At 43.2% G+C, this 27,305-nt stretch overlaps 2 protein-coding genes across 5 annotated transcripts in view; one reads left to right on the forward strand and one right to left on the reverse strand.

Annotated features, from left to right (window-relative positions):
• Positions 1-354: 354 nt before the first annotated feature.
• On the reverse strand, positions 355-14,065 carry POLR3C (RNA polymerase III subunit C). Of its 3 annotated transcripts, XM_070395927.1 has the most exons (15): positions 13,961-14,065; positions 12,718-12,884; positions 11,924-12,179; positions 11,629-11,814; positions 9,233-9,321; positions 7,146-7,250; positions 6,926-7,018; positions 5,515-5,595; positions 5,224-5,275; positions 4,559-4,619; positions 3,750-3,900; positions 2,907-3,008; positions 2,734-2,783; positions 2,193-2,342; positions 356-1,158 (listed from the first exon to the last, which is right to left on the reverse strand). In XM_070395927.1, the coding sequence occupies exons 2-15, from the start codon at positions 12,862-12,864 to the stop codon at positions 1,077-1,079; spliced, it is 1,605 nt and encodes a 534-aa protein (XP_070252028.1). In that variant the 5' UTR covers positions 12,865-12,884; positions 13,961-14,065; the 3' UTR covers positions 356-1,076. The 3 variants fall into 3 exon arrangements, with proteins under 3 accessions (XP_070252030.1, XP_070252028.1, XP_070252029.1); XM_070395929.1 differs by lacking the exon at positions 13,961-14,065 and having other exon boundaries at positions 355-1,158; positions 12,718-12,880; XM_070395928.1 differs by lacking the exon at positions 356-1,158 and having other exon boundaries at positions 2,252-2,374.
• Positions 14,066-14,283: 218 nt separating this feature from the next.
• Positions 14,284-27,305, forward strand: part of RNF115 (ring finger protein 115) — an 80,376-nt gene continuing 67,354 nt past the window's right edge. Inside the window, exon 1 of one of the 2 annotated variants that reach the window (XM_070396930.1) lies at positions 14,284-14,495. In XM_070396930.1, the coding sequence (XP_070253031.1) occupies positions 14,400-14,495 (96 nt within the window). In that variant the 5' untranslated portion in view covers positions 14,284-14,399. The remainder of the gene's footprint in view (positions 14,496-27,305) is intronic. The other variant, XM_070396931.1, reaches the window with a different exon arrangement.

Raw genomic sequence — 27,305 nt, forward strand, 5'->3', positions numbered from 1 at the left:
TTACATCAACTACCATATTAATCATGGTGCTGAGAGAGACAGCAGACTTGCCTTTAAGGAACCATGAAGAGGAAGGCAATGACTTATTGAGTACTTACTACACGCGGGGTATTGTGCTAAGTGTTTTCCATGCGTAATTTCAGATGTGCTAGAACAGCGGTTCTCAACCTGTGGGTCGCGACCCCTTTGGCGGTCGAACGACTCTTTCACAGGGGTCGCCTAAGACCATCCTGCATATCAGATATTTACATTACGATTCATAATAGTAGCAACATTACAGTTATGAAGTAGCAACGAAAATAATTTTATGGTTGGGTCACAACATGAGGAACTGTATTTAAAGGGCCAGAAGGTTGAGAACCACTGTGCTAGAAGTTTGGAGCTGGCAAATGTGGCTTCTATCCATAGATAATAGAGTGTTTAGTTGGGCCAATCCACCTGCTGGCCTTGAAAATAGACTTTTCCCCTACTTGGTGGCAGTCTTTCATATTATACTCCCTACATTGTGTGTGTGTGTGTGTGTTTAAGATTACAGTGTAACAAAAAACAGGCATAGCTTTTTTGTTTTTCTTTTTACTTTTCTTTTTAGGAAAGGAGAGGGAGAGGGATAGAAACATCAATGATGAGAGAGAATCATTGATCAGCTGCCTCCTGCATGCCCCCTACTGGGGTTTGAGCCCACAGCCTGAGCATGTACCCTGACTGGGAATTGAACCGTGACCTCCTGGTTCATGGGTCGACACTCAACCACTGAGTGACACCAGCCGGGAAACAGGTATAGCTTTTTGAAAATGTAATGGACTGCTTAGGAAGAAGTTTCTTCACTGCCAGGAATGTTCAAACACAGGCTGGGCTGACTTCTGGGTGGGATCTAAGTTTCTTTTTCCTGCTAAGGAGGAGAGAATGTAGTGATGGTTCAAAGACAGGATCAGCAAACTGGTGTATTCTAGGAGGCAGGAATCGAGGGTTTCAGTACAAGAATCCGTAGTTTATCCCACTGCGAAGAATGCATCCAGGCAGCTCCTTTATTTCTCCTTCCAACCCCTCAGGTCTTTGAGGAAGACACTTCTTCAGGGTCACTGCCTCTTCGTGTTGCTCTCTATGTACGACTCCAGCAAGAAGATAGTTTCATCCACCTGGATCTCACTGGCGTCCAGCCTGAGTGAAAAGTGAGAGCATTTGCCCAGACTGAACACTTACTAGCAGATTTACAGTGAGAGGCTGAGTGTGGTGTGGCCATGCAGAATTGCTTGGTTACCCTTGAGATTAATGGGTAGAAAGCAGGAAACCAATAGATCATTCTCCCATTTACTGAGCATCTCTTAAATGCCAGGCACTGTGGAACTTGCTGAGGATTCAAAAGATACAGCCTCTCCTGGGAGAAGTTAAAGTCTAACTTGCAACAGGAGAAAGAATAGCACATGTAAAGGCATAGAAGGTTCCAGTGTGTTTTAAAATAGAAGCTGAAAGTGGCTGCGGCTAAACTGAGTAGTGATTAGGCATGGAAGGGAACTTCCTCAACATGATTGAAGCCATCTATGAAAACCCCACGGCTAACATCATCCTTAATGGTGCAAGACTGAAAGCTTTCTCCTTAAGATCGGGAACAAGACAAGGATGTCTGCTTTTCACTTCCATTCAACCTTTTCCTGGAGGTTCTAACCAGGCAATTAGGTAAGAAAAACAAATACAAGGCATTCAGATTGGCATGATCCTAAACACAGAAAAATCTCAAAGGATCTGCAAAAAAACTAGGAGTCAACAAACAAAACTTTAAAAGTTGCAGGATATAAAATCAAAACACAAAAGTCAGTTTTAGCACTGGCTGGTGTAAGCTCAGTTGGTTGGAGCATCATCTCATATACCAGAGGGTGGCAGGTTTGAGTCCTGGTCAGGGTGCATGTGGGAGGCAACCAGTTGATATGTCTCTCTCACCTTGGGGACCAAGACGGAAGGCCAGATTTGAAACACATGAACTGAATGAAGTAAAATCAACAACCTTGGTGAACAAGGTGTGTGGTGAGGGAGGAGAAGCTGAGGATGTCTTCAGAGTTCAGTTCGGGGAAATAGGTGGATTAAATTCTGTTAGGTGAGCTGGAAAAGACAGTGAGTTCAGGGTTGTCTGTGTCACCATGGAGGTGGGTGAGCCTGGAAGGTATTTGAAACGGAGGCCTGACGTGTAGGATGCTTACTTGTTGACGTTCCGTTTGAGAGTCTCTATCTGCTGGCGTTCTGGGGCTGTGATCATCTCCTCTATTTCCTGTAGCTGGGCCTCCTCCGCACCTGTAGCCTGCATGGAGGCGATGATGGCTTCCACCCTCTGAGACTTTTCTAGGAGCCGCCTGTCAAACAAACACAACTCCAAACGGGTCCCCTAGATGTGGAGATTTTACCCATTAGCCCTGGGGTATAACACGCCCTTTACCAGGTTCCTGGTCATGTTTTCTACAAACTTAGAAATGTGACTTCACTCCCGGAACTCTTATTGCCTCTCATTTGCACTTTACGTTTGGTGCCAGTTTGTACATTTCTCATGAATATAATCTACAAAATTATTTCACTGGGAGTATATTAGAAGAGTATAGACTAATGCATGATTTATGCCAACCTAACCCAACAATTCAATGCAACCAGACTGGTTACTGTCTCTATTGGTTTCCATTTCTATAGGAAATTTCCCCTCAAGCATTTGACCTTGAAAAAATGCAATTACTAAACTAAATTGCTACTCACTTGTTCTCCTTGGTTTCAAATTGCCTCCTTTCTATCAAGTTGGCTACGCTCTGAGGAGAGAGAAGACAAAAAACGCACACCGTTCTATTTCAGTAGCTCAGGTAAAAGGGCTAAAGAGGGCGTGAGGTAAGACTGGTCTCTGTGGCGGGAATGGAAGAAGGTCCAGGAGTTACCTTGTAGCACCTGTGCAGCAGCATGCGGGCAGCTGACAGGATGTTCACAGTGTACAAATAGAAGGTCCTGGAAGGGGCGTGGTCTGGCGTTTTGGGAATTTCCTACTTGTCCACAGAAGGAAAAATGAGAGGAATTATACTGTTCAGAGCTGCAAAGTAAACACGTGTCCCGTCTGAAGCCACTCTCCCTTCTCTCTTTCACTTACACTTTCCCCCTCCCCAGTCATTCACATCTGTCGTTACGGCATGCTCAGCCTCAGGAGAATTGAGCTGCCCTGTTTTTTTCCATTTGAACATCCTGAGTGGAGCAGAGAAGGCAACTAACATTTGTTGAGCAACTCTTGTGTGCCAGGTAGACTGTATTTGATCTTTACTATCAACCGCATTATTTTCTTACCATCCACCACCATTTTATAGATGGGAAAAATTACGGTGGGTAATTTGCTTAAAGTAACTAGGTAAGAGGAAGAACTGTGATTCAGATTCCAAAATCCATTCCATTTCCTTACAGGGTCTACTGCCTGGCTTTGCACATAGTGGAACTCACTAGGTGTTGATAAATGTATTCTATAATAAAAGTAAAGTTCAAGGAAAGGACAAATCACAGGGACGAGGCACTAAAGAAAAAGGGCGGATTGACTTCTTGGCTGTGCCTTTTTTTTTTACTAGGCCAGTTAAAGCTCCACAAATATCTTCCCAATGCTGGCTATGTCTTCATTAACCTTTTCTTTCTTCCTGTCTCAGAGCTGGATAAGAGTTTGCTCGGGGCTCAGGATGCAGGCCTCAGGAGTTTCTCTCACGCTCGGCCAGCTCTGTTGTTGATGACTATTACCCATTGGTTACCTGAAGCAACATGAAATTTTCTGAGAGCATCTTATAAAGCATATCCTTCGCCTCCTTTGCTGGAATCATTGCAAAGTCTTCTACCTGCTTCTGCTCCAGGTGTTTCTTTTGCAAAACTAGACGAAATATTCTGGCACAGCGAGACCCAAATCTGGAAAGGAATGAAGACAGTAAATAGCAGGCTTATCTCCTAGTCACACATGGTGGTGGCTGTTTCCATGTGTGGAGCCAGGACCAGCGAGGGACAGCAATCAGCGAACTCTTTCACAGCTCCACAGACGGACTGAGGACGGTGCTGCTAACCACAAGGCAGTCACTGACTGCTGACACACCAGAGGGCCTCACTTCCCGCCCTGGTAAGTAAAAGCTTTAGGGAGGCTGGTCCAATGGCACTGGGAATTCAGCAGGAGGATATTTAGGATGAAGAGCAGTAGTAGATGGGATCCACAGCAATCCAGTGGAAAAATGGGGCAGGTAGCCCTAGCCGATTTGGCTCAATGGATAGAGCGTAGGCTTCGGACTGAAAGGTCCCAGGTTCGATTCTGGCCAAGGGCACATGCCTGGGTTGCAGGCTCGATTCCCAGTGCGGGGAGTGCGGGGTGTGCGGGAGGTGGCCAATCGGTGATTCTCTCTCATCATTGATGTTTCTATCTCTATCCCTCTCCCTTCCTCTCTGAAATCAATAAAAAAATAAAAATGGGGCAGGTATGCCTATGTTGGTTGCTTACATAATGATCAAATTACTTGTTTAAATCGGGCATGGAAAGGAAGTGTCTGACCCCCCACCCCCATCATGGTGACCCCCTTACCTCTCCTGTACAACCGACTCCAGAGTGGCTGTGGCTAGGGATCCGAGAACCTTATGTAGGTCTTTATGTAGAGGATTAAGGTCATTCGATCATGCTTTCACCTGGTCATTGTGATATTAGTTTAATTCCTAAGTCTAATTTAAAATTTAAATGTTATTTGTTTTTTACATTGATCACATTTAGGATAAATAAGTATTTTAAAACTTTAAGTTTGGTGCTTAAGTCAGGACTTAGCTTAACTAAGTTGGTTAATTAAAAGTCCTTTTTGCCCTGGATGGTGTCGCTCAGTGGTTAGAGTGTCAGCCCACACACCAAAGGGTCGCAGGTTCAATTCTGACAAGGGCATGTATCTGGGTTGCAGGTTTATCCCTGGCCCCAGTTGGGGCGTATGTGGGAGTCAACCAATAGATGTGTCTTTCTCATATCAATGTGTCTCTCTCTCTTTCTCTCTCTCCGCCTCTCTCTCTAAAAACAATCAATGGGGAAAATATCCTTGGGTGATGATTAACAGAAACAAACAAAAAGTCCTTTTTACTTCTTTATCATCAATGTATTAGTTAAATTTTCTCTTATTTAGTATACTAAATTTTATCGCATCTTTTGTCATAAGTCGCCACTGTCATAGTCCAGCTGCCAGACTGTACAGAAATAACTGGTAAGGATACTGATGACATACATTCCTCCACCACTGTCGCCAGACTTTCCAACAAACTCTAGCTATTAAAAAAAAAAGAGAGAGAGACTGTGTTAACTGACTGGACAATCCAGTGATTCTGTTTCCAAAGGAGCAAATCTAGCCAAGAGTCTATAGAAGGCAAGCTTCCTATTAGATGTTGGTAGAGAAGTTGTCTGAGTTGGTTAGAGAATGAGGCTATAGGAGAATGATACCAGGTATCACTGGCAGAAATAAATCATAAATATAGCAGAAAAAAGAAACATTAAAAAATCAGACTTACTGGATCATCTGCCAGCAGAGTGAGATACTGATCAAGAACTTGCTTAGAGATGTTGTAGCCAGTAGGTAGGGATCTGAAGATCTAGGGTGCAAAAAGAGACAGTGAAAATAGGTTTGGGAACTTAGAATTGCTGACATTACTAAAGTAAATATGTTTTAATTTTAGATATCACAGTATAAAAATATCCAAAAATATAGCAGCAATGTTTGTAAGAGTAAAAATCTAGAAATAATCCCAATGTCCAATAATAAGGGATTGATTAAAATAAAGTACAGCATAGCCATTAAGTGAAATATGACATAGCCATTATGAAAAATAAGACAGATCTATAACTGACATGAAAAGGTTTATATTATATTGGCATATGAAAAATGCAAGTTTATAACATGTACACATACCTATATATATGTTGGATGATACATAAAAATAATTTGAATAAAGATACATACCAAACTATTAACAAGGATGCTTGGGATTGGGATTATGCAAAACTATGATAGTTTGGGGAACTACAACTTTTTAAAAATTACACATTTCTATTTTGTTTGAATATAGGTCATGTAATTACTTTATCATTAGAAAAAAACATTTAATTTTTTAAAAGAATATTTTTATTGATTCCAGATAGGAAGGGAGAGAGAGAGATAGAAACATCAATGATGAGAGAGAATCATCCATCAGCTGCCTCCTGCACAACTCCTACGAGGGATCGAGCCCAAAACCTGGGAATGTGCACTGACTGGGAATCAAACCATGACCTCCTGGTTCATGGGTTGATGCTTAACCACTGAGCTACAATAGCTGGACATGTATTTAATTTTTTGTTATATAAGTTAAAAAAATTAAATATAAATAAAAGTTTAGTAAATATTTTTTGTGTGAATAAATATAAGTTAATTAGGAAAGTAATAGAATATAAATAAACACATTGGATATGTTAAATATTAATATTTTAAGAAACAGATATAAATAAGTTTAAAAGATACAAAATATATTGAAAAAAAACAAATAAGGGGCTATATAATGTCCTGCGCACCAAGGCTCTCAGATTGCAATAGTGCATTCTTAGAATAGGAATAGCTTGTACTTTGACTAAGAGAATGGTTTAGATTTTTAAAGGCTGGATCCAAAGAGACCGAATATTTTAATACCTATCACCTGAAGATAATTCCTGTCCCACCTCAAACAACAAAGACTCTTTCAAGGCTCAAATCTCATCAACCTAATTCCAGGCTGTATGTATAATAATCTATAATAATCAAAGCGTAATATGCTAATTAGACCAGACGTCCTTCCGGACGGCAGTCGAGGGAAGGAAGGCCTACTCTTGCACGATTTTCGTGCATCGGGCCTCTAGTTATGTTATAGTATCCAAGAGCTTGTCAGAAAAGTAGTATAACATGAAACTCACCTCATTGGAAGACAATGGCTGGGTGAAGGGGGCACCAGAGGGAGTGGTAATCTCACTCATTCGAAGCATGGTTCTTACGATCTCACTGCTGGTCTGGAATTGAAAAGTGAACTGGAATTCAGAATTCATTCTGCTGTGCTGGCTCTGGCTAAATGTCAATGGCCACATCTGGCAAATAAGATTTCCCTGATGCCCACTGTCCCACCCCCTCAGATATCACCTGGTCCATCCTGTTGGCCACTGCGCTGACAATGGCTTGGTCTCGGAAGTGCTGGTGGAATCTGTCAAGGTTGGCCTGCCAATAAATGCCATCATCTGGAATGGGCTGCGGAGGAGAAAAGGATTAGCAAGAAGCATCTGCATGCAGTGAAGAGTTTTCTGGTGAGGAGCTTAAATGGAAGTGGCTACCATTTCTTTTCCTTTACAGTAGCAACAAATTGGGTGCTGAGAAATCATCCAGTCATGTGGACCAGTGCCTTAATAATTTCACAGTCTCACTTCAAACAGATTCTCAACCAACCTCCAATCTTTTTCTCTCTTGTACATTTTAACTCCTCTCCAGTCTCCTCAAATCTCACTTACCCCACCCTTATCACTCTCAGCAGATGACCTTGCCTCTTATTTTGAGAAAACAGAAGCCATTAGGCCAGTACTCATCCAACTTTGTGCACACACCCCCACATTTATTTTTTTTAAAATTCCACTTATATCACAGTGGAAAACATGTTCCCCCTTTTACCCAAGCTTAATGCCCACACTGAATGTGAGATCTTACCCTGCATTCTCAGGGACCCAGCTCAGTTTTCCCTCCTCTCTAAATCTTCAGCCTCTTTCTTTACTGTCTTTTCCCCATCAACCTTTACCTTGACCACATCTCGTCTACTCTAAAGTAACTCTTCTTCAACACTATGACTTTTCTTTTTATTTGTTAGTCAAGATTCTCAAAGATTTGACCATCCCAGCTGTATCTCTGTCCACAGAGGTACTCAACCCATCTCCACCACTGCACTGAAATGCCAAGGCCCCTGAGGACCTCCTTGTTGCTAAATTCAAAGAATACTTTCCAATTCTGATCTTCTTTGTTCTTTCTGAAGCACATGCCAAGGTGCTTTTCCTTCTTAATTTTATGCGACCCCCTTGGATTTCATGACACTATTCTTTTTAAAAATCATTTACTTTTATTGATTTCAGAGAGAAAAGGAGAGGGAGAGAGAGACAGAAACATCAATGATGAGAGAGAATCATCGATAGCTGCCTCTTCCATGCCCCCCCACTGGGGATCGAGCCCACACCCTGGGCATGTGCCCTGACCTATTCAAAAAAGGTAACTACATGAAGATCTGTGGGAAAAGCATTTGAAGCAGAAGGATTTCTAAAGGCAAAAGCCTGAAGATCGAAAGTTTGACATTTTGAGGAATGGAAAGAAGGAAGCTGGAACACAGTGAACACGAGGAAGAGTGGAAAGAGCTGAGGGTGGACAGCCTGGTCTCTAGCAGGTCTTGTAACCACCCTGCTCATATAAGGCTTAATAACCCATAGCCAAGACTTGGATTTCTTCTAAGAGTAACGGGAAGCTATTAAAGGAGTCTAAATCAGTGTTATGTTGGGATTAAAAAAAACTTAGAAAGTTAAATAGGTAAGAATGCAGGTAGAGTGACCATTTAGGAGAGTGCTGGCAAAGCGTTGACTCGAGATGTAATGGTTTGGACTAGGATGACAGCACTGGAAATGGTGAGAAACAGCTGGAGTTTAGGTAATTTTGGAAATTGGGCTGACATTTTTTACTGGGAGATCAGACGGTTCCTAGGATTCTGGCCTAAGCAAGTGGTGGTGACCTAGAGGTGGCTGGCCAGGTCCTTTACTACGATGAGGAAAACTAAGAGAACAGATATTTGGGTGGGAGAAAACAATTATTGCATTTTGGCCATACTAAATTTGAGATACTCATTAGACATCTTTATAGAGATGCTGAGAAGGCATTTGAAGATAAAAGCTCAGGCTTACAAATACCTTTCTAGACTCATTTCTCACCACTGGTTCCCATGGGTCGCTGTGTTCCAGCTATACTGAATAACCACCTCTTTCTAGGTCCTTTTTTTGCATAAGCTGTTACCTCTGTCCAATGAATGAAGTAAGTTAAAGCCTCAGAAGGGAGTTCACTCTTCGTTATTCTCTTGCTGACCAATATTTAATGCAGCTCTAATCCTACCACTTAACCCAGGAACCTTTGAAGTCTCGTGGGGCTTATCTTAGTGCTCTCTCTGACCTGCCTCAGGGTGAGGACTCCTAGTCACAAAGCCCCTTTACCTCTTTATTATCTGTGCTATGTTTTAGTCGCTTGGCCTTGGGCTCCCCAGTGGCATCATCCTCAGACGATCTCCTCCTTTTACCTTTCCCTGCCAAGTAAAAACAGTTAGAACAGTTAGGCTACATCTCATGACAGGACATGAGCAAACCTGAGAGCAGGTGTCTCCCTATCCCAAGGACGTCTGTATCTGCCGCTAGTTTAGAGTTGCTCAGAAGATGGAGCAGCTACAAGAAACAGGTAAATGATGAAGTTATCGAAAATTCAATGTTAACACAGAAATTCATCATCTTAATCCCTCAAACTGCACCTGCTCTAATGTTTCCTTTCACAGTGAATGGCACCATCATCCTCCCACGTATGCGCATCAGACACATAGACGTCATTTTTTTGTTTTAAAAAATATATTTTATTGATTTTTTTACAGAGAGGAAGGGTGAGGAATAGAGAGTCAGAAACATCGGATCAGCTGCCTCCTGCACACTCCCCATTGGGTATGTGCCCGCAACCAAGGTACATGCCCATGACCGGAATCGAACCTGGGACCCTTCAGTCCGCAGGCCGACGCTCTATCCACTGAGCCAAACCGGTTAGGGCTAGATGTCATTCTTGATACTTGTCTACTTCACCACTTCTATATATTTTTCACTGGTTTGTCTACATTTATTTATTTTTAATGTATTTATTTATTTATTGATTGATTGATTTCAGAGAGGAAGGGAGAGGGAGAGAGAGAGAAACATCAATGATGAGAGAGAATCATTGATTGGCTGCCTCCTGCATGCTCCACACTGGGGATCGAGCCTGCAACCCAGGCATATATGCCTTGACTTGGAATCAAACTGTGACCTCCTGGCTCATAGGTTGACGCTCAACCACTGAGCTACGTCCACCGGGCTGTCTACACTTACTTTTGCCCCATCCTTTCTGTGCACAGAAAAATCTTTTAAAATGCAAATTAGGTTATGTCACTTTGCGGCTTAAAATCCTTCAGTGGTTTTCCTTTGTTCTTTATCCTAAGGGTCTTGCGTGATCTAGCCCTTGCCTATCTCCCTAACCTTATTCTCATGGCTCTCTTTCCTTTGCACACCATGCTTTAACTAACTGACCTTCGTTCACTTTCTCAAATACCCTATTTTTTTCTCTCACTACGTACCTTTGCCAAAAATGCTTATCCTCTGTACCCCTTCATACCTTACCTCACCGGTTGGCTACTACTTCTGCTCCAAATCTTAGCTCAAATGCCACTTTCTCAAAGAAGCAAGGGCTCCAAACTCCCAGGTAACTCGTCTCGTTATATATTTTCAAAATACCTTACACTTTTCCTTCATAGTACTTACCACAGTTTGTTATTTAATTAATGTAAGTCTCTTGTACTAGCCTTAAGCCCCCCAAAAGGCAGAGACCATAATGTTTTTTTATATTTTATACCACAATATCTGGCACAGAGTAAATACTTGCTAACTGCTCAATTCATTCATTTACTTAACAATCACCGAGGAAGAATCTGCTGGGGCAGGACCCCAGAGAACCTAGAACCTACACACAGAACCTAGTAACAGAACCTAGCGAGAGAACCTGGCTGAAGAACCTAGAGACAGAACCTAGCAAGAAAACATGGCAAGGGAACCTGACTAGAACCTGGTGACAGAACCTGACTGGAGATCCGGGCTAGAACCTGGCTGAAGAACCAAGAGACAGAACCTAGAGGAAGAACCTAGAGACAGAACCTAGAGACAGAACCTGGATAGAACCTGGTGACTGAACCTGACTAGAACCTGGTGACTGAACCTGGCTGGAGAACCTAGCAAGAGAACATGGACACAGAACCTGGCTGGAGATCCTGACCAGAACTTGGCTAGAGTTCCTAACCAGAACTTCGCTGGATCCACCAGAACTTCACTGGAGATCTTGACCAGAACTTGGCTGGAGATCCTAGCCAGAACTTGGCTGGAGATCCTAACCAGAACCTGGCTGAAGATCCTGGCTAGAGATCCTGACTAGGCTGCTGATCAACTGAAGGCTGTCTTCGTGTCATTCCTTCTTCGCCGACTCCGTCCACACCTTTGGGGACCCCTGGACCCGCTGGGATTGGACTCCAACAAGAATCCACAATTAGCCGAGGCCGGTTTGGCTCAGTGGATGGAGCGTCGGCCTGTGGACTGAGGGGTCCCGGGTTCGATTCCGGTCAAGGGCATGTGCCTGGGTTGCGGGCGCATCCCCGGTGGGAGATGTGCAGGAGGCAGCTGGTCGATGTTTCTCTCTCATCGATGTTTCTAGCTCTCTGTCTCTCTCCCTTCCTCTCTGTAAAAAAGCAATAAAATATATTTAAAAAAAAAAAAAAAAAAAGAATCCACAATTAGGGCAAATCACAGTTCCAGTTGTCAAAATTCCTTACCTATCAAGCTCAGTTTAGGAACCAGGTACATGTCATTTTCATTGATGACAAGCGTGGGGGCAGGCTGCGGTGGCCCAGGCTCTGAATTCTCAGTGGGAGACACCAATGGGCAACGCTGCACAAAGTGTGTGTCTGCTAGTCGCACAAATGTGCTCGACACCTCAGCATAGTCCATGGTCTTGCCATCTGTGCAACAGGAGAAGAGAGGCAGGTGAGACGGCTGAGATAGCTGAGGGTCTGCTCCTGCAGGCAGCCGATCTGTGCTTTTGCTAACAGCTGTTGCTACAGTACTGACCTTCCATGGTTTCTGTCAGCCGGTCTGCCACTCTCTTCACGAGAGCAGACAATGTCATCTTGCCGTTCAACAGCAGCTCCTCCACAATCAGCTCGCCAGTGTCACTGTACAGTGTCTTGGCGGTGTAGATGTAACGGGGGTACCTGAGCATGCGCAGCACCCGGCTGCACTGGGCTTCATACTCCACCGTGCCACGTCTGTGCACTTGGTATGTCACCAGGTTATGCTGGATGAGGACACACAGGGCCTTTTTCACCTGGATAAGACCCAAAAGAAAGAGGAAAGATCCGAAGACACAGCTCTTTATTGCTCGCAACTTTTGCCCAACAGTTTACTCAGCATCAGGAGATGGCTGGGTAAGAATCTCTGTGCTGCCTTCCTCCTCCCATTGGAACAGCTAATACGAGTCACACATAAATGGAAGAAATCAGGAAGATTTCTTGCTAGGATGCTCCTATTTTTCTCTGATCTTTATTTTTCAAAGTACAATTTACTTCCCTTCTGTTATTCTCATCCCTTAAGGGTAGTACTGAGATTCACAGACTCATTGTGAATAAAGGAAGGATGGCAAAGGGAGAGCAAAGATTTGCCTAAGAAGTAACAGGAGCCAGGAACACTTTGAGAAGCAGACCTCAGGGCCTCTGTCTCATTCTCTTTCCCCACAAAGAACACGATGCTGATCCCAGAGCAGGTTCTCTCTCTGTCCATTACGTGGGGGTGGGGAGTAACAATATTCAAAGGTAAGTAGAAGAAATTAATGAAAATAAAAGCAAATTGGTATCCTCCAAACATACCTGATCCAGCGATGTTCTTGTGTCATGGGCAATCACTCTTAGTGGCTGGCTGCCTGTTCTGATTAGGTGGACTCCAATTTTTTCCACGATCTCTCCAAAATGCTCTTGCAGCAACAAAGAACACAGTTTAATTTCTGCTTGAGTCATTGTACTAAGGAGTTTCAGAGCTAGAATAAAGAATAAAAAAACACTGTATGCGGGAGAGGTTTTCTTTTATGTTGGGTGTAGACTGCTGAGTATAAATTTAAGTAATTTGTGGAGGGTGATTTGACATTATATATCAAAAGCCTTAAAATCTTGCCTATTTTCCACCTAATAATTTCATTTTGGATATTCTCTTCTAAGGAAATAATAAAAAGATGTTACTGTAGTTCTCTTTAGAATACTAACATACTGGAAACAATGTAATGTCTAACAGTGAGGAGTTACTTCAATAAATTATGGTAAACCCATACAACGGAATGTTACTCCAACACTTTTGTATATGTATTTCGATAGAAAATTGTTCACTAAGTAAAAGAAGCAGGCTACAAAGCAAAATGTGGAGGGAAATTTAATCAAGACAAAAATGTATGAATAGAAAGAAAAAACTGGAGTATACATCACATTGAACTTTTAAAAAAATGTTTAAATTTTTTTTATTGATTTTAGAGAGGAAGGTAGAGGGAGAGAGAGAAACATTTATCTTTATGGGATTGTGTGTGATTCTAATTTCCTTTAAAGATTGGATGTAGATGGTTTTACAGTGTCACAGGCCTTCGATTCTACACTTGATTGTTTGGAAGAATTAAGGCCACTTCACAGCCTATTGGGAGTGAACAGGCAGTATCATTCCCAGTCCACACAGGAAATGACAATTTAGAAAAAGAAATTAAGAGGTAAATGAAAGCTTTGCAACAGTGTGTTTCCAATGGGAGATGATGTACGTTGTTTGCAGGGCAGTATTTAACTCGGAAATTACTATTCTTGACAAGTAGACACAATATATAGGTGACTATATAACTGCTTCCTTTTTAGAAAAATCACAAGTGCTACCAAACATTGCTTCGTTCCTCAGAAGCCAAGTCTTTGCCTCTCAGCTTCAGTACCCCCGTCCACACGTCTCTAGGGAAACATCCCCAGACCCTCTGCCATCCCCGGAAAGGGCTTCCAAGGAGCTTGGTCCTGGCTCCTCATTCCTGCACGCAGGGTCCCAGTTCGGGACCGGGTTCCTTGGTCCGGTTCAGACAGCGTTTTCACTAACCTCTGCGTCACCGCAATCTAACGCCCAGTTTCCCTCGGCTCCGTGCGGCTCCCGCTGCCGCCCAGGCAGAGGCAAAGCCCTCGGCCCTGACTCGCCAGACACACAACCAGGAGGACCCGGAAATGGGGACAACGTTGGCCACTCTACCCCAGAGTCTCGGTGGTTCCCGGGGACGCTCTTTCTTTCGTCTCGCTAGGAGTTTGGAGGACCGGTGAGGGGCCGCGGGGGAGGTGCCGGCGGACTTTCCTTCCGGCGCCTGTGACGCTGGGGGCGGGGCCTGGGTCCACACCGCCTCCGTGGGCCGGGCGCTCACGTGACTGACGCGGGCCCGGAGCGGCGGTGCATTGAGGAAGCGCGGGCCGGGCGGCGACTGCAGCCGGCAGCGAGCGGCAGGCGAGGGAGGCGGCGTCCCTCTCGGACCGCCGGGCGGAAGAGGAAGATGGCGGAGGCCTCGGCGGCCGGGACCGGCGCCGCCGTCGCCGCGCATCGGTTTTTCTGCCACTTTTGCAAGGGCGAGGTCAACCCCAAACTACCGGTAAGAGCCCCGCGTCCCTGCCCACGCCCCGAAGTCCCGGAAGGGGTTCGAAGCGCCCCGCAACCCCCCGAAATCGGTCTCCCGAATCCCGCTGCCCACTGTTCTCTAGCCGCGGCTGCTCGCTCCCTCTCCGCCCTCCCGGCCCCCTGACGCGCCACCTGCCCCGTAACCCCCCTCTCCTGACCTGTCGTCCCTCCCCCATCTTTTCCTTCCTTAGCAGGTTTTCCCCTGACAACTCTCCCCTCAGTTTTCTTCTTAAACATTTTTACTTATGGATTGATTTTCTTGGAGAAACATCGATTTGTTGTTCCGCTTATTTGTGCGTTCATTGGCTGCTTCCCTATGTGCTCCGACCGGGGGTGGGATTGGCAACCTTGGCCGTGGGCAGGATGCTCCATCCAACCCACTGCGCTGCCGGCCCGGGCTCCCTCCGTCTTCTTTCTTCTTCACCTGGCTCCTCCTCACGATGACCGTCCTCCCGTACCCACTTTCTGCTGTTCTCACCTTCCTGTATTTCCTTTTCCACCCCCCCCCCCCCCCCCCCCATCTTCGGTGAATCAGAACAGCGGATTGATAAGGTAGTCCCTTCCCCGTGGTCTCCGGGGCAGAGGCTGGGAGGTCATGGGGGGGAGGGGTTTGTTCTGGGGAAAGTGAAAACAGCGGCGGACTGATGACCCGCGGGCGCCCGCCCGCCCGCCTCCCGGCCGCCGTTGAAGGAAATAGCTTGGGAAGAAGGCAGGGCACATTGTTTCAACTTGGCTATTTGGGCTGTCCTGCTGCCAGGGTCTTCAGCGCCATCTCTCACCGGCGCCCTCCCCCATTCTGCCTCCTGAAAAGATCCAGGGCAGCATGCAGGGGACTGCATCCTCTGACACGCATCGGCCTCCGCCGGTTTCCATCAGGCTGGCTGTTGGCCCCTGGAGGGAGGAGGACAGCGCCTGTGCCGCAGGCCAGCAAACCCGAGCTGTGTCGGCTGCGGGGCGCCTGCAGGGAGACCCGCCCCAGAGAATGCTAGCCCTTCAGCGGGAGTTGTGATTGCTCCGCTTAGAAGTGTCAGGGTGGCTACGGAAGGGTGGCCACCCAGCCACTTAACCGAGGGTCAGATTCAGTCCATGAGGAAGTCTACGGAGTGTGCAGTCCCAATGCCTTATTTCTTAGACGCCCAAGTGGAGTCCTGTGAAAAAGCACCAAAGGGCATCCGAACCTTATCACCACCGAAAGTTGTGCTTTTTCAGGCTTTTATGGCATTTTCTTTCTTTTCCATTTGCCCCAACAGTTTCGTCTTTGGAAACAAAAAAAATGTTAGTTTAGACGGCCAAAAATCTTTTTTTTTAAAAAAAATATATTTTTTTATTGATTTCAGAGAGGAAGGGAGAAGGAGAGAGATAGAAACATCAATGATGAGAGAGAATCATTGATTGGCTGCCTCCTGCACACCCCACACTGGGGATGGAGCCCGCACCCAGGCATGTGCCCTTGGCCGGAATCGAACCTGGGACCCTTCAGTCCACAGGCCGATGCTCTATCCACTGAGCCAAGCCGGCCAGGGCAAAAGTATTTTTTAAAATATATTTTATTGATTTTTTTACAGAGAGGAAGAGAGAGGGATAGAGAGTTAGAAACATCGATCAGCTGCCTCTTGCACACCTCCCACTGGGGATATGCCCGCAACCAAGGTACATGCCCTTGGCTGGAATCGAACCTGGGACCCTTTAGTCCGCAGGCTGACGCTCTATCCACTGATCCAAACCGGTTTGAAAATCTTGCAAGCATTTTTATACATCAAGAAAGACGTAAAGAATTTCCATGAGCTGTAGGCAAAAAGGTGGGAGCAGGTGAAGTGGGGCAGGTCTGGGATAGGCAGAGTCCACAGAAGAGATGTCCCCTCCTGTGGACCGGCGGAGGCAGCATTTGGGAAAGCCCGCGTATAAACAAGAAGCTGAGGCTCCTGGCTTGCTGGCCCTGGCTAGGGTAACCTTCGGAAATAGCCACCTGGGAATTGATCTGGCGTCCTGCAGGGGATGGAAGGAGAGTGAGCAGTCTTGTCAGCTGGTTCACAGCTATTAAGAAGCTAATTGTTCTGTCTCTCACTCTGGCCTCTTGTTTTAATTCAGAACATCTCAGAATTTTCTTCCTGTTACTGTATGTTACTTGGTTTTGATGGCATGTCTGTGCCGTGTGCGCTTTATGCCGCATTTCAGTGCTGAGAAGAGCAAGTGCCTTGATTTTGTCCAGTGGCCATCGGAGCCCCCAGACCTTTCACCACAGGGTGTCTGGAATTTGTCCACTATGTGTGTGACCAGTGACATGTGATTGTCGCCCCCCCCCCCCCCCCATGTAAAGCTGTTTTTAAACTACACTTGACATACGATGTTACATTAGCTTCGGGTGTACAGCATAGTGCTTTGACATTTCTGTACCTTACAAAGTGATCACCACGAACAGTCCAGTATCCATCTGTCACCGTACTTAGCTCTTATGGTCTTTTAAGTCGTTTGCTTATTTACCTTTAAGGGTGAGAAAACAGTCCAACTTTCCACAACTTACATTTTTTTTTTTACCACCTAAAGTCCTCATTGTGAAGTGCTCTTGAAAAGGGATAGTTTGAAAGACTTTAGGTATTTTTCTAAGCCTTACTTTGATGCCCGGAGGCATCACATTATTTGTGGTGCCTGACTTGTCAATTAAGGTCTAATGCAATTAAATATGACAGAATACTTACCCATACATAAAGGTTCTCTGCTGGCTGTCCTTAAGGCATACCTAGGAATATGGGACCTGCCCTGAAGAACCTGACAGTTTTTTGGAAAAGATGAGACAAACAGAAAAAATGTTAGGTGAACAAAGATGGATAATATGTGCTTTATTTATTTATTTATTTATATTTTTTTTATAATATGTGCTTTAGAATTAGGAGAAAGGGAAGATCGGTGAGGTCAGGGAAAGAGTGAGAAATGGATTTTAGATTGAGTTCCACAGGATAGATAAAATTCAAATTAGGGAGAATTTGTAGCATATACTGAGTAGGAAAGGGAGAAACAGTAGATAGTTATGCATTTTTAGGAAAAGGTGCAGTGAGGTTAGGGGTAGAGTTTTTATTCATAGATAAGCTAGTGAGTTTCATGGCCATTTCTATATCCTTAACCCAGACTGTTATCTGGAAAATGTTGGTTGTAAGAATGATCAGGTCAAGCCCTGGCTGGTTTGGTTCAGTGGCTAGGCCAGGGGTGGGCAAACTTTTTGACTCGAGGGCCACAATGGGTTCTTAAACTGGACCGGAGGGCCGGAACAAAAGCATGGATGGAGTGTTTGTGTGAACTAATAATAAATTCAAAGTAAACATCATTACATTAAAGGGTATGGTCTTTTTTTTTTTTTTTAGTTTTATTCATTTCAAACGGGCCCACGGGCCGTAGTTTGCCCACGGCTGGGCTAGAGCATCTGCCTGCAGACTGAAAAGTCCTAGGTTTGATTCCTGTCAAGGGCATATGCCTGGGTTGGGGGCTCGGTCCTAGTAGGGGACATGCAGGAGGGAGCTGATCAACGATTCTCTCTCATCATTGCTGTTTCCGTCTCTCTCTCCCTCTCTGAAATCAATAAAAATATATTAAAAATAAATAAGTAAAGCACAAATACTTCCCAGGGGGGGAAAAAAGAACAGGTCAGTAAGTGGGTAGCTCTGCTACTGAAAAACCAACTCAAACACTCAAGTCAGTAATATAGTTTTTGTTTGTATAGGAAACATTGAAAAGTTTTTAAAAGTAATTTTTTATATAAATTTGAAAAACTCACTTGTAAGTACTCATCATACATTAAGCATGTGTTGTTTCTTCTGCTGGACAAATGTGGGAAACCTGGATGTTTTGAGGATAGCTAGACCCAGTTTACCAGGAATAAAGTTTTTCTTTGTCTTGACTTATTTTGCATCTCAAGAAGGTACTTTACTCTTGTGCAAGTTGGATCACAGGACTCATCACCCATGAGTAATGCATTCTCTGAACACCTAAGGATGAGTATTGAGCTTTACGTAAGCTTTCAGTGAGCTCTTGCTAGGAGATAGGTCCTCTCTGAACACGTAAGGCTGAGTATTGAGTTTACATCAGCTTTTCATGAGCTATTGCTAGGTAGTTTTCACCTAATCGGTGGGAAGGCTGCTTTACAGGTACCTAATCTCTTGCCAACTTATTCACCACACAGCAGAATCATAATTGTGATAGTGGAATTAGGTTGCTAGGTTTTTAAACCTCTTGCTTCTCCCTTCCCCTGTCCCTAGGATATAGCGCTTTTTGATACATTTGGAAGTATGTGAGACTATAGCAATAGCTTACCCAACTTTTGCCCTGAAAGTATCCTTAGGTTTTTATCATTTTTCTGTCAGTCCTACGATGAAAGATTAACAGGCCCAACTAACTAACTTTATTTATTTATTTATTTTAAATTAAATTTTTATTGTTGAAAGTATTATGTATGTGCTCCCCCCTCCCCCCATTGACCTCTTCTAGCCCGCCCCCACCCCTGCCTTCACCACCCTATTGTCTGGGTTCATGGATTAGGCATATGTGCATACCAGTTCTTTGGTTGATCTCTTCTCACCGAGCCACCCTCCCCTGCCTTCACTCTGAGATTCTGCAGTCTGTTCTATGCTTCTTTTTTTGTTTTTGTTTTTCTATGCTTCTGTCTCTGGATCTCTTTTGTTCATCAGTTTATTTTGTTCATTAGATTCCACATATGAGTGAGATCATGTGATACTTGTCTTTCTCTGACTGGCTTATTTTGCTTAGCATAACACTCTCCAGGTCCCTCCGTGCTGTCTCAAAGGGAAAGAGATCCTTCTTTTTTATTGCTGCACAGTATTCCCTGGTGTAAATGTACCACAGCTGTTTTATCCACTCATCTACTGATGGGCACTTGAGGCCCAAATAACTTTAGTGTCTGTATTAGAAGAAATAGTTTTGGCTATAATTTCTGAGAGAGGTTGAAATATGCTTAAAGCTATATAGGTTAAGCCACATTTGGCTGAGTTAATTTGGTGAATTAATACTCCTTGCTCCTAATCCTGATTATTCATTTTAGCTTTATGTGTCTTTGGTTTAGATCTTCTCAGATAAAAGAATAAAAACTTTCATTTAGAAAGAAGACATAAAATATGGGGAAACCATGAAGGGGATTTTAAAGTGAAAATGACATTCAATGGTACTGTTATCTGTTAGATTTCAAAAAAATTCCCCATTCTACAAGTGAGTATTGGTTTTGAAATTTCTTCCTCTAAGAATGTTTTCCAAATTATAGTAAAAATAACTTCAGTAAAATTTAGTGAGTACTAAATTTGGACTTTGAAATAAGAGGTTTTGATTATATGGTCTGAAACCCCAGGGTTTACTTTATATATGATTGAGTAAATGTATATTTTTGGGTCATTAGATAAAATAAATTAAGGAAATTAAAAATATTTTCAAAACACCAGAAGCTTCTACCTCACCTGATTATTCTTATGTCAAAACTGATGGAATTACTATGCTACATTGAGGGCTGACTGGGTAGTACCACAGAGGGCTTTGTCACAGAATGTAAAGGTGTCATTCCATCCATCCCTGTTCTCCCCTTCTCTCCTCTAAAATCAAGGCTGGGGAATATTACTTTGTGTACTGAATCTGGTAGTCATTAAACAGATGAGATAAATCATATACAGAGTAAACTACTTTTGGTGTTGATAAGGGTGGTTCTTACGTGTTTTATGGAGATCAGAGTATTCAAATTCAGATAAGAGGCCAGTCTAATTAAGAACTGTGGCCCTCGCTGGCTTGGCTCAGTGGATAGAGCACCGGCCTGCAGACTGAAGGGTCCCTGGTTCAATTTCTGTCAAAGGCACATGCCTGGGTTGCGGGCTCGATCCCCAGTAAGGGGCGTGCAGGAGGCAGCCAATCAATCAATGATTCTCTCTCATCATTGATGTTTCTATATCTCCCTCTACCTTCTTCTCTGAAATCAATAAAATAATAATAACTTTTAAAAAAAGAACTGCCAGTGTATTGCTTACCTCTGAGGCTCTGTCTGAAGGAACTAGCAGGCTGTCTCCCCTCTCCCATCTCCTTATCATATCACCTTCTTTGATCTAATAAAATGTCAACCTTATCAATAAGTAATGTTTTCTAGTTTGGCTTTTTATCAGATGCTCCACAAGTCATTATCATTGTGCTGTACTTGTCATGGCTCTAATACAGGAAAACTTTCCTAATAACTGTATAATGAATAGTTGAAAAGTAGATTTTTTTAAAGACTTTGTGACTCTTAAAACTCTAAGTTCACTGACTTTGCTTTTTAAGTTGCATGATTCTTAGGAAGATCCTAGAGCTGTGTCTAGGTCAAGTTAGTATGTTGTTGAACTGGGGGAAGGAACTTAGTAATTTGAGCTGAGTTTGAGAGGTTTTAATTATTAGATTATCTTAAAGTCTGCTATTGGTGACTTTAAGCTAAAAAGCCTACTTGGTTATCTACCATCAATCTGGTTCTATATAGCAGTTGCTTATTAAATACTAGTGGCCCGGTGCACGGATTCGTGCACATTGAAGGGAAGTTAATTAGAATTCTTGGGGTGGTGCTGCGGCTTGAAGGGCGTGGGGGCGGGGGGAGGAGGGAGAAAAAGAAAGAAAACTCACGGTCAGGTCTTCCAGCTCGAGGCACTGGCTCCGGTGCAGGGACTAATGCAGGTGGTCCTGGGTGGTAGCCAGTGGGGTGGGACTGGGTGAGATGGCTGGATATGCCATGGAGCCAACCTCCTGTGGTCCCTCCCCTGCCGGTCAGCTGCACCTGGGGCGGCACTGGGGCTTGAAGGGTGTCTGCTGAGTGAGCAGGGTCCCTCCAGCAGGTGGGGTACCTCAGCCTGGTCTCCGGGGATCCGGCTGAAACCGGCTCTCCGATATCCCCCGAGGGGTTCTGGAGTGCAAGAAGGTACTCTGCAAAGTTGCTGTCGTACAGGGTGTGGGACGCAAATGCAAGTGTGCAGTAAACCAGATTCGGGGTCAACAGTGTCCCAGGAACAACATAACCCACTGCCGAAGGTGGCCCCGCGAGGGATTGGGCTCCCTCCTCTCTGGTTCCAGGGTACGTCACCTGAGAACTGCCGCTCCTGAGTCACTGCAGCTTGGCAGCTCCTGCGTTGAGTGTCTGCCCCCTGGTGGTCAGTGTGCGTCATACCTACTGGCTGGTCGGACGGTCACTTAGCCTATATACACACACACACACATATATGATAGATTTTTTGTAGTGGCATTAGTGTTATGAGATCTAAAAGATTTCAGTGGTACAAAATGTATGTATTGCCACATGAAGTTTGAACATACAGCGTCAGTAAATATATTCCCCCCCAAGGGTCTAGAAATAAGATATATGTCTTCTTATGGGTGGAAGGCTCATTCTAGTCTTAATTCTACTGATAGACATGTATATAATAGGAAAATCTGTGGGATTTTTCCAGTATGGGGAAGAATAAAATCTTAAACTCACTGCAGATGAAATTTCTTATATTTAGGGGGGCTGTACTGACTGGGCACTAACACTATTTCTTTATGTTTAGTTCAGGGAGAGGTCTTTCAGACGGCCATCTTAGAAGAGGAAAGATGATGTGGATTGCTTTTTATTCTGCACTAGAGGCCTGCTGCACGACATTTGTGCATTGCAGCGGGGGGGGCGGCGGTCCCTCAGCATGGCCTGCACCCTTTCGCAGTCTGGGAGCCCTTGGGGAATGTCCAACTGACGGTTTAGGCCCGCAATTGGACATCCTTAGTGCTGCTGCGGAGGCAGCCACTGCACTTGCCAGCCATCAGCCTGGCTTGTGGCTGAGCAGCACTCCCCCTGTGGGAGCGCACTGACCATCAGGGGGCAGCTCCTGCATTGAGCGTCAATTTGCATATTACCCTTTTTTTATATAGGATATTCAAGTTAGAAGGGGTCTAAGAATAAGGAGCCGGTGTTGCCCTGGCTGGTGTGTTTCAGTGGTTAGAGTGCATACTGAAGGGTCTCAGATTCAATTCTCAGTCAAGGTATCCTACAGTGATGCTTGGGTAGCAGGTTCGATCCCTGGCCCTGGTCAGGGTGCATTCTGGGAGGCAACCAATCAATGTGTCATTGATGTTTCTCTCTCCCACTCTCTTTCTCCCCACCCACCCACCCCCTTACTCTCTAAAAATTAATGGGAAAAATATCCTCAGGTGAGGGTTAACAAACAAAAATAATAAATAAAATTTTTTCTTTTTTTAAAGAAACCTGTGGATGGTGACTTCTTTTTTATCTCTCTACAGCTTAATAATGAGCAATAAAGGAAATAGAGGAGAGCATTGGTTCTCAGCCAAGGGCAGTTTTGCTCTCCAGTACATATTTGACAATGTCTGTAGACATTTTTGGTTATCAGACTGTGGGGGGTGGGGTGGTAGAGGATGATTCAGGCAGAGGAGGTAAGGCCAGGGAGTTGCTGAGCTAGAATGCACTGGACTACCGAGAGAACAAAGAATTAATCAGCCCAAAATATCAGGAGTGCTGAGGTTGAGGAACCTTGGTATAGAAGGTTAAAGGGATAGTCATTGCCTTATTAAGTCTTAAGTCAGTGGTGCTTAAGGTTCTGATATAGCTTTGATTTCTGATTTTGGGATCCTGATGAGAATTTTCAGTAAAATAATTGAAACCATACAATTTTAGCCAAAACACTGATGGGAGGGATTTTTTACAATAGGGGTTAGTGACTGCTATTCCATTTATAGCAGTAACTGTTGGGGTCACTTTATCTCCTTGTGGTTACTGAGACCAGAGGATTTGGATCACTCCTCCCAACTTACATATTGTAGGGTAACTTCTGAAAGAAAAGTATCCAACTTTTTGTTATTTGGGAATTATATGAGGTGGTAACATGAATGTAACTTATTAAGGCAGCTGGACATTCTAGTTTGAAAATAAAGCAAAAAGCAGGCAACAAGCCTGACTTTTAGTTTTTTTATAGCTCATTTTAGCATTATCAAGTTTTACTTTCTGTGTTTCTCTTATACCTCTTAGATCAGTGGTTCTCAACCTGTGGGTCGCGACTCCTTTGGCAGTCAAATGACCCTTTCACAAGGGTCGCCTAAGACCATCCTGCATATCAGATATTTACATTACGATTCATAACAGTAGCAACATTACAGTTATGAAGTAGCAACGAAAATAATTTTATGGTTGGGTTGCAACATGAGGAACTGTATTTAAAGGGCCAGAAGGTTGAGAACCACTGTCTTAGATGTTCCCAGGAGATTTTGTGGTTAAACTTTTAGTTTCTTTGAACTTTGGGTAGAGAGGGTAAAGTTATTAATCTTCTTCTAATACTAAGTCTTCATGTGACTGGTGCTGAGTCAAGTGACTCAGTTTATCATGGTATATCCCACTATAAAGTGATACTAAGGTGACCTTTTTGGAAGCTTGAATGATGAGCATGAAGAGAAATGGACTTACGTCATTTTTGATTGAAAGGTAGTGTAGGAATGAGTAATCCTTGATTGTACAGAAATAGGGCCTTTACCATAGTAGAAACACTTGAGGTAGTTCTGATAGTTTCACATACAGAAGTGTAGGTTAGATTCTGAAAGATTTAGAAAATCTTTTAAAATTCAGTTGTTAGCAGTTCACAGTTCCTTAGATGTATCCAGAGGAATGTTGTCAAATAGTAGTTAGTTGGCTCTGGTGATTTTTAAACTAGGGACACTTTTTTTTATATGTTAGGTTGTCCAGCCCCATTTCCCAAAATAGGCAGTTAGTTTTGTTTTTCTTGCAAATCTGTCAACATAGGTAATCTCTCTCCTTGATAATTTCGACAAGTGTCCCAGGAAAGTTCTTCATCTCCTTGTTGCTCTCTTTGATGTGCAATTTGAGTAGATATTAAACCTAGAGAACCATCTTCCAGTAATACTTTTCCCCATGCTTAGAATTGACTTTCTCGCCCTAACCGGTTTGGCTCAGTGGATAGAGCGTCGGCCTGCGGACTGAAGGATCCCAGGTTCGATTCCGGTCAAGGGCATGTACCTTGGTTGTGAGCACATCCCCAGGAGGGGGTGTGCAAGAGGCAGCTGATCGATGTTTCTCTCTCATCGATGTTTCTAGCTCTCTATCCCTCTCCCTTCCTCTCTGTGAAGAGTCAATAGAATATATTTAAAAAAAAAAAAAAGAATTGACTTTCTCAAAAGAAAGAAAAATAATCCCATAGCTACATCCCCTTTTCTGCTCTTTTCTGGGTTAACTGAGACCTGCAGGTATCTTACAGTGATGCTGATCTTCTAGCCTGGTGGTTCTCAAACCTTCAGATCCAGTGCCCTCTTTTTATAATAAGTATTTTGAAATAATCCCTTTCATGAAAGGAAATTCATAGATAATACGGTTTAAAAAAATTATCTAACTGTAAGATAAAGAATAAATTAAAAGAAAATAACTTATAACAAAATAACATGCTTTTCAATCTGTAAATACTCAGGTGTCCGTAAAGAGAAGATATCTATATTGTATTGGCACCAAGCGTAGACATAACAGCTATCTAAGTAGACTGCTATTAAAGGTATTTGCAACTTAAATATTGTGAGAGGCAAACCACCAGAATGGTGAATAATTCTTGGTAAAGGTACAAATAAAGTATAATTTTCTCTCACTTTATTCAGTAGTGTTTCTTTTGGACATTTAGTTTAGTGCATATTAAAATTATGCAGAAGACATGGTGTTTATATGTAGAATGGAGTTAGGTCCTAGGCTTTGATCATTATAAAGTTATTTTTATCTACTTAACTGCCCATGTGAAGTTTAAGAATAGAGACATTTCTTTGTGCTGGAATTTCCTATGCTTTCCTTTCTCTGCACATTAAATGTCAGTAGCATTTCTTTATAGGTATGACAATCAAAACATTTCAATAGATATTCAAAATTTCCTTGAGATAATTGTATTGTCTTCATTGAGAACTCCTTCTAGTCTTTTTTAAAAAAATATACTTTATTGATTTTTTACAGAGAGGAAGGGAGAGGGATAGAGAGTTAGAAACATCTATGAGAGAGAAACATCGATCAGCTGCCTCCTACATACCTCCTACTGGGGATGTGACCGAAACCAACGTATATGCCCTTGACCAGAATCGAACCTGGGACCTTTCAGTTCGCAGGCCGATGCTCTATCCACTGAGCCTGAGCCAAACGGGTTAGGGTGCCTTCTGGTCTTATAGGAAAACATTTTCCACTAGTGGTTCTTCTTTTCTCTCATCATTTAGTAGTTTAGCATAGTACTTTTCACATATTGCAAGATTCAGTCATTTTCCTTTAAACTTGGTTTACTTTTCCTGTAGACATTTTTTTCTGTATGCATTTAAATTTCCCGCTTCCTCACTACTCTTATGCTACTTCGTTTTCCATGAGTGTTTAGAACAGTGCCTGGTACATAATATTCATTCAGTAAGTATTTGTTAATGAAGAAATTGTTCTTGTAGGCTTTTTCTTCTTGCTTCGTTCTGCTTTTGTAAATGTTGAAAATCATGCGGGTACTAGTGTTCATAAAACAAAAAATAAAAGGTTGGCTCACAGCAATGGACTGCAGAGTTGGAGCCTTTTGTTTTTGTTAATTCTCACCTGAGGATATTTTTTCCATAGATTTTTAGAGGGAATGGAAGGCAGGGAGGGGCGGAGGGAGTGGGGCAAGGAGAGATAGAGGAGAGAGAAACACGTTGATGTGAGAGATATACTTGATTGGTTGCCTCCGGCACCTGCACTGACTGGCCCAGGAGTGAACCTGCAACCCAGGTACGTGTCCTTGACCAGGAATTGAGCCCACGACCTTTCAGTGCTTGGCCCTGACACTCTGACCTCTGAGCCACACCGGTCAGGGCTGAATCTTCTGTAATTTAAGGGATAGTCTGAAGTACTTTATTCTCAGACACATTTATTAAGCTGTTGGTTCCCTAATTGTAATTTATAGTGCCAGTTATTAGGTTCTGATCTTATCATATATTCACTGTTGAATGTTTAGAGGATTTAATGTTTTTTAGTTAAAGACAAGTTAGGTTGAGGAATGGAAATTTTATACCTTGAACTTGTTGGTTTGAAAAAATTACATTTTGATTGCCTGTGTAGCATGAAACTATAATGGTATATTTACTTTTTGTTTAATACATGTAAAAGGAAAATTCAGCACGTTAGCTTTCATTGCTTTTTTTTTTTTTTTTTTTTTAAATATTTTTTGTTGATTTCAGAGAAGAAGGGAGAAGGGGAGAGAAACAGAAACATCAATGATGAGAGAACCATCAGTTGGCTGCCTCCTGCATGATCCCCACTCGGGATCGAGCTTGCATCCCAGGCATGTGTCCTGACCAGAATCAAACCGCGACCTCCAGGTTCATAGGCCGACGCTCCACCATTGAATCAAACTGGCCTGGCTGTTGCTAGTCTTAATTTGCATTTTTTAGATTACTTAACTCTGTTAAGTAATATTAATTGAAAGTAATATTAATAAGTGAGAATTATGACAGTGTTTAATTCCTTAAATTTTTCAATGTGGTTTTATTCATCACTAAAATTATTGGTTTATTATTCTGTGACAAGTGTAGGTGCTGATTCAGTGAGGAAGACTTATTTTAATATTATAATAGCATCCTGTTGTAATATATAATACTAGACGAGCAGATTCAGAGTTCCCAAGGTTTTTAATCAGGTTATCAGTGTAACATAGGTCTGTTTCATCCTACAAAGGATCCAGAGGTATGTCTATTTCTCTTCCTGAGTGTAATTGAGTCTGGATGTTTCCGTTGAGCACACACACAAACA

Source organism: Myotis yumanensis, unplaced genomic scaffold (genome assembly GCF_028538775.1).
Source record: "Myotis yumanensis isolate MYYU_CA2020_CCGP unplaced genomic scaffold, mMyoYum1.0.hap1 SCAF_17, whole genome shotgun sequence".
NCBI lineage: Eukaryota > Metazoa > Chordata > Mammalia > Chiroptera > Vespertilionidae > Myotis > Myotis yumanensis.

Coding starts and splice junctions, on each gene's coding strand:
- POLR3C (XM_070395929.1), bottom strand. CDS start 12,864: ATGACTCAAGCAGAAATTAAACTGTGTTCTTTGTTGCTGCAAGAGCAT. Junction 7,251..9,232: donor ATAGCACAGATAATAAAGAG/GTAAAGGGGCTT, acceptor TCTCCTCCGCAG/CCCATTCCAGATGATGGCAT. Junction 2,784..2,906: donor TGCTGCACAGGTGCTACAAG/GTAACTCCTGGA, acceptor CTCTCTCCTCAG/AGCGTAGCCAACTTGATAGA.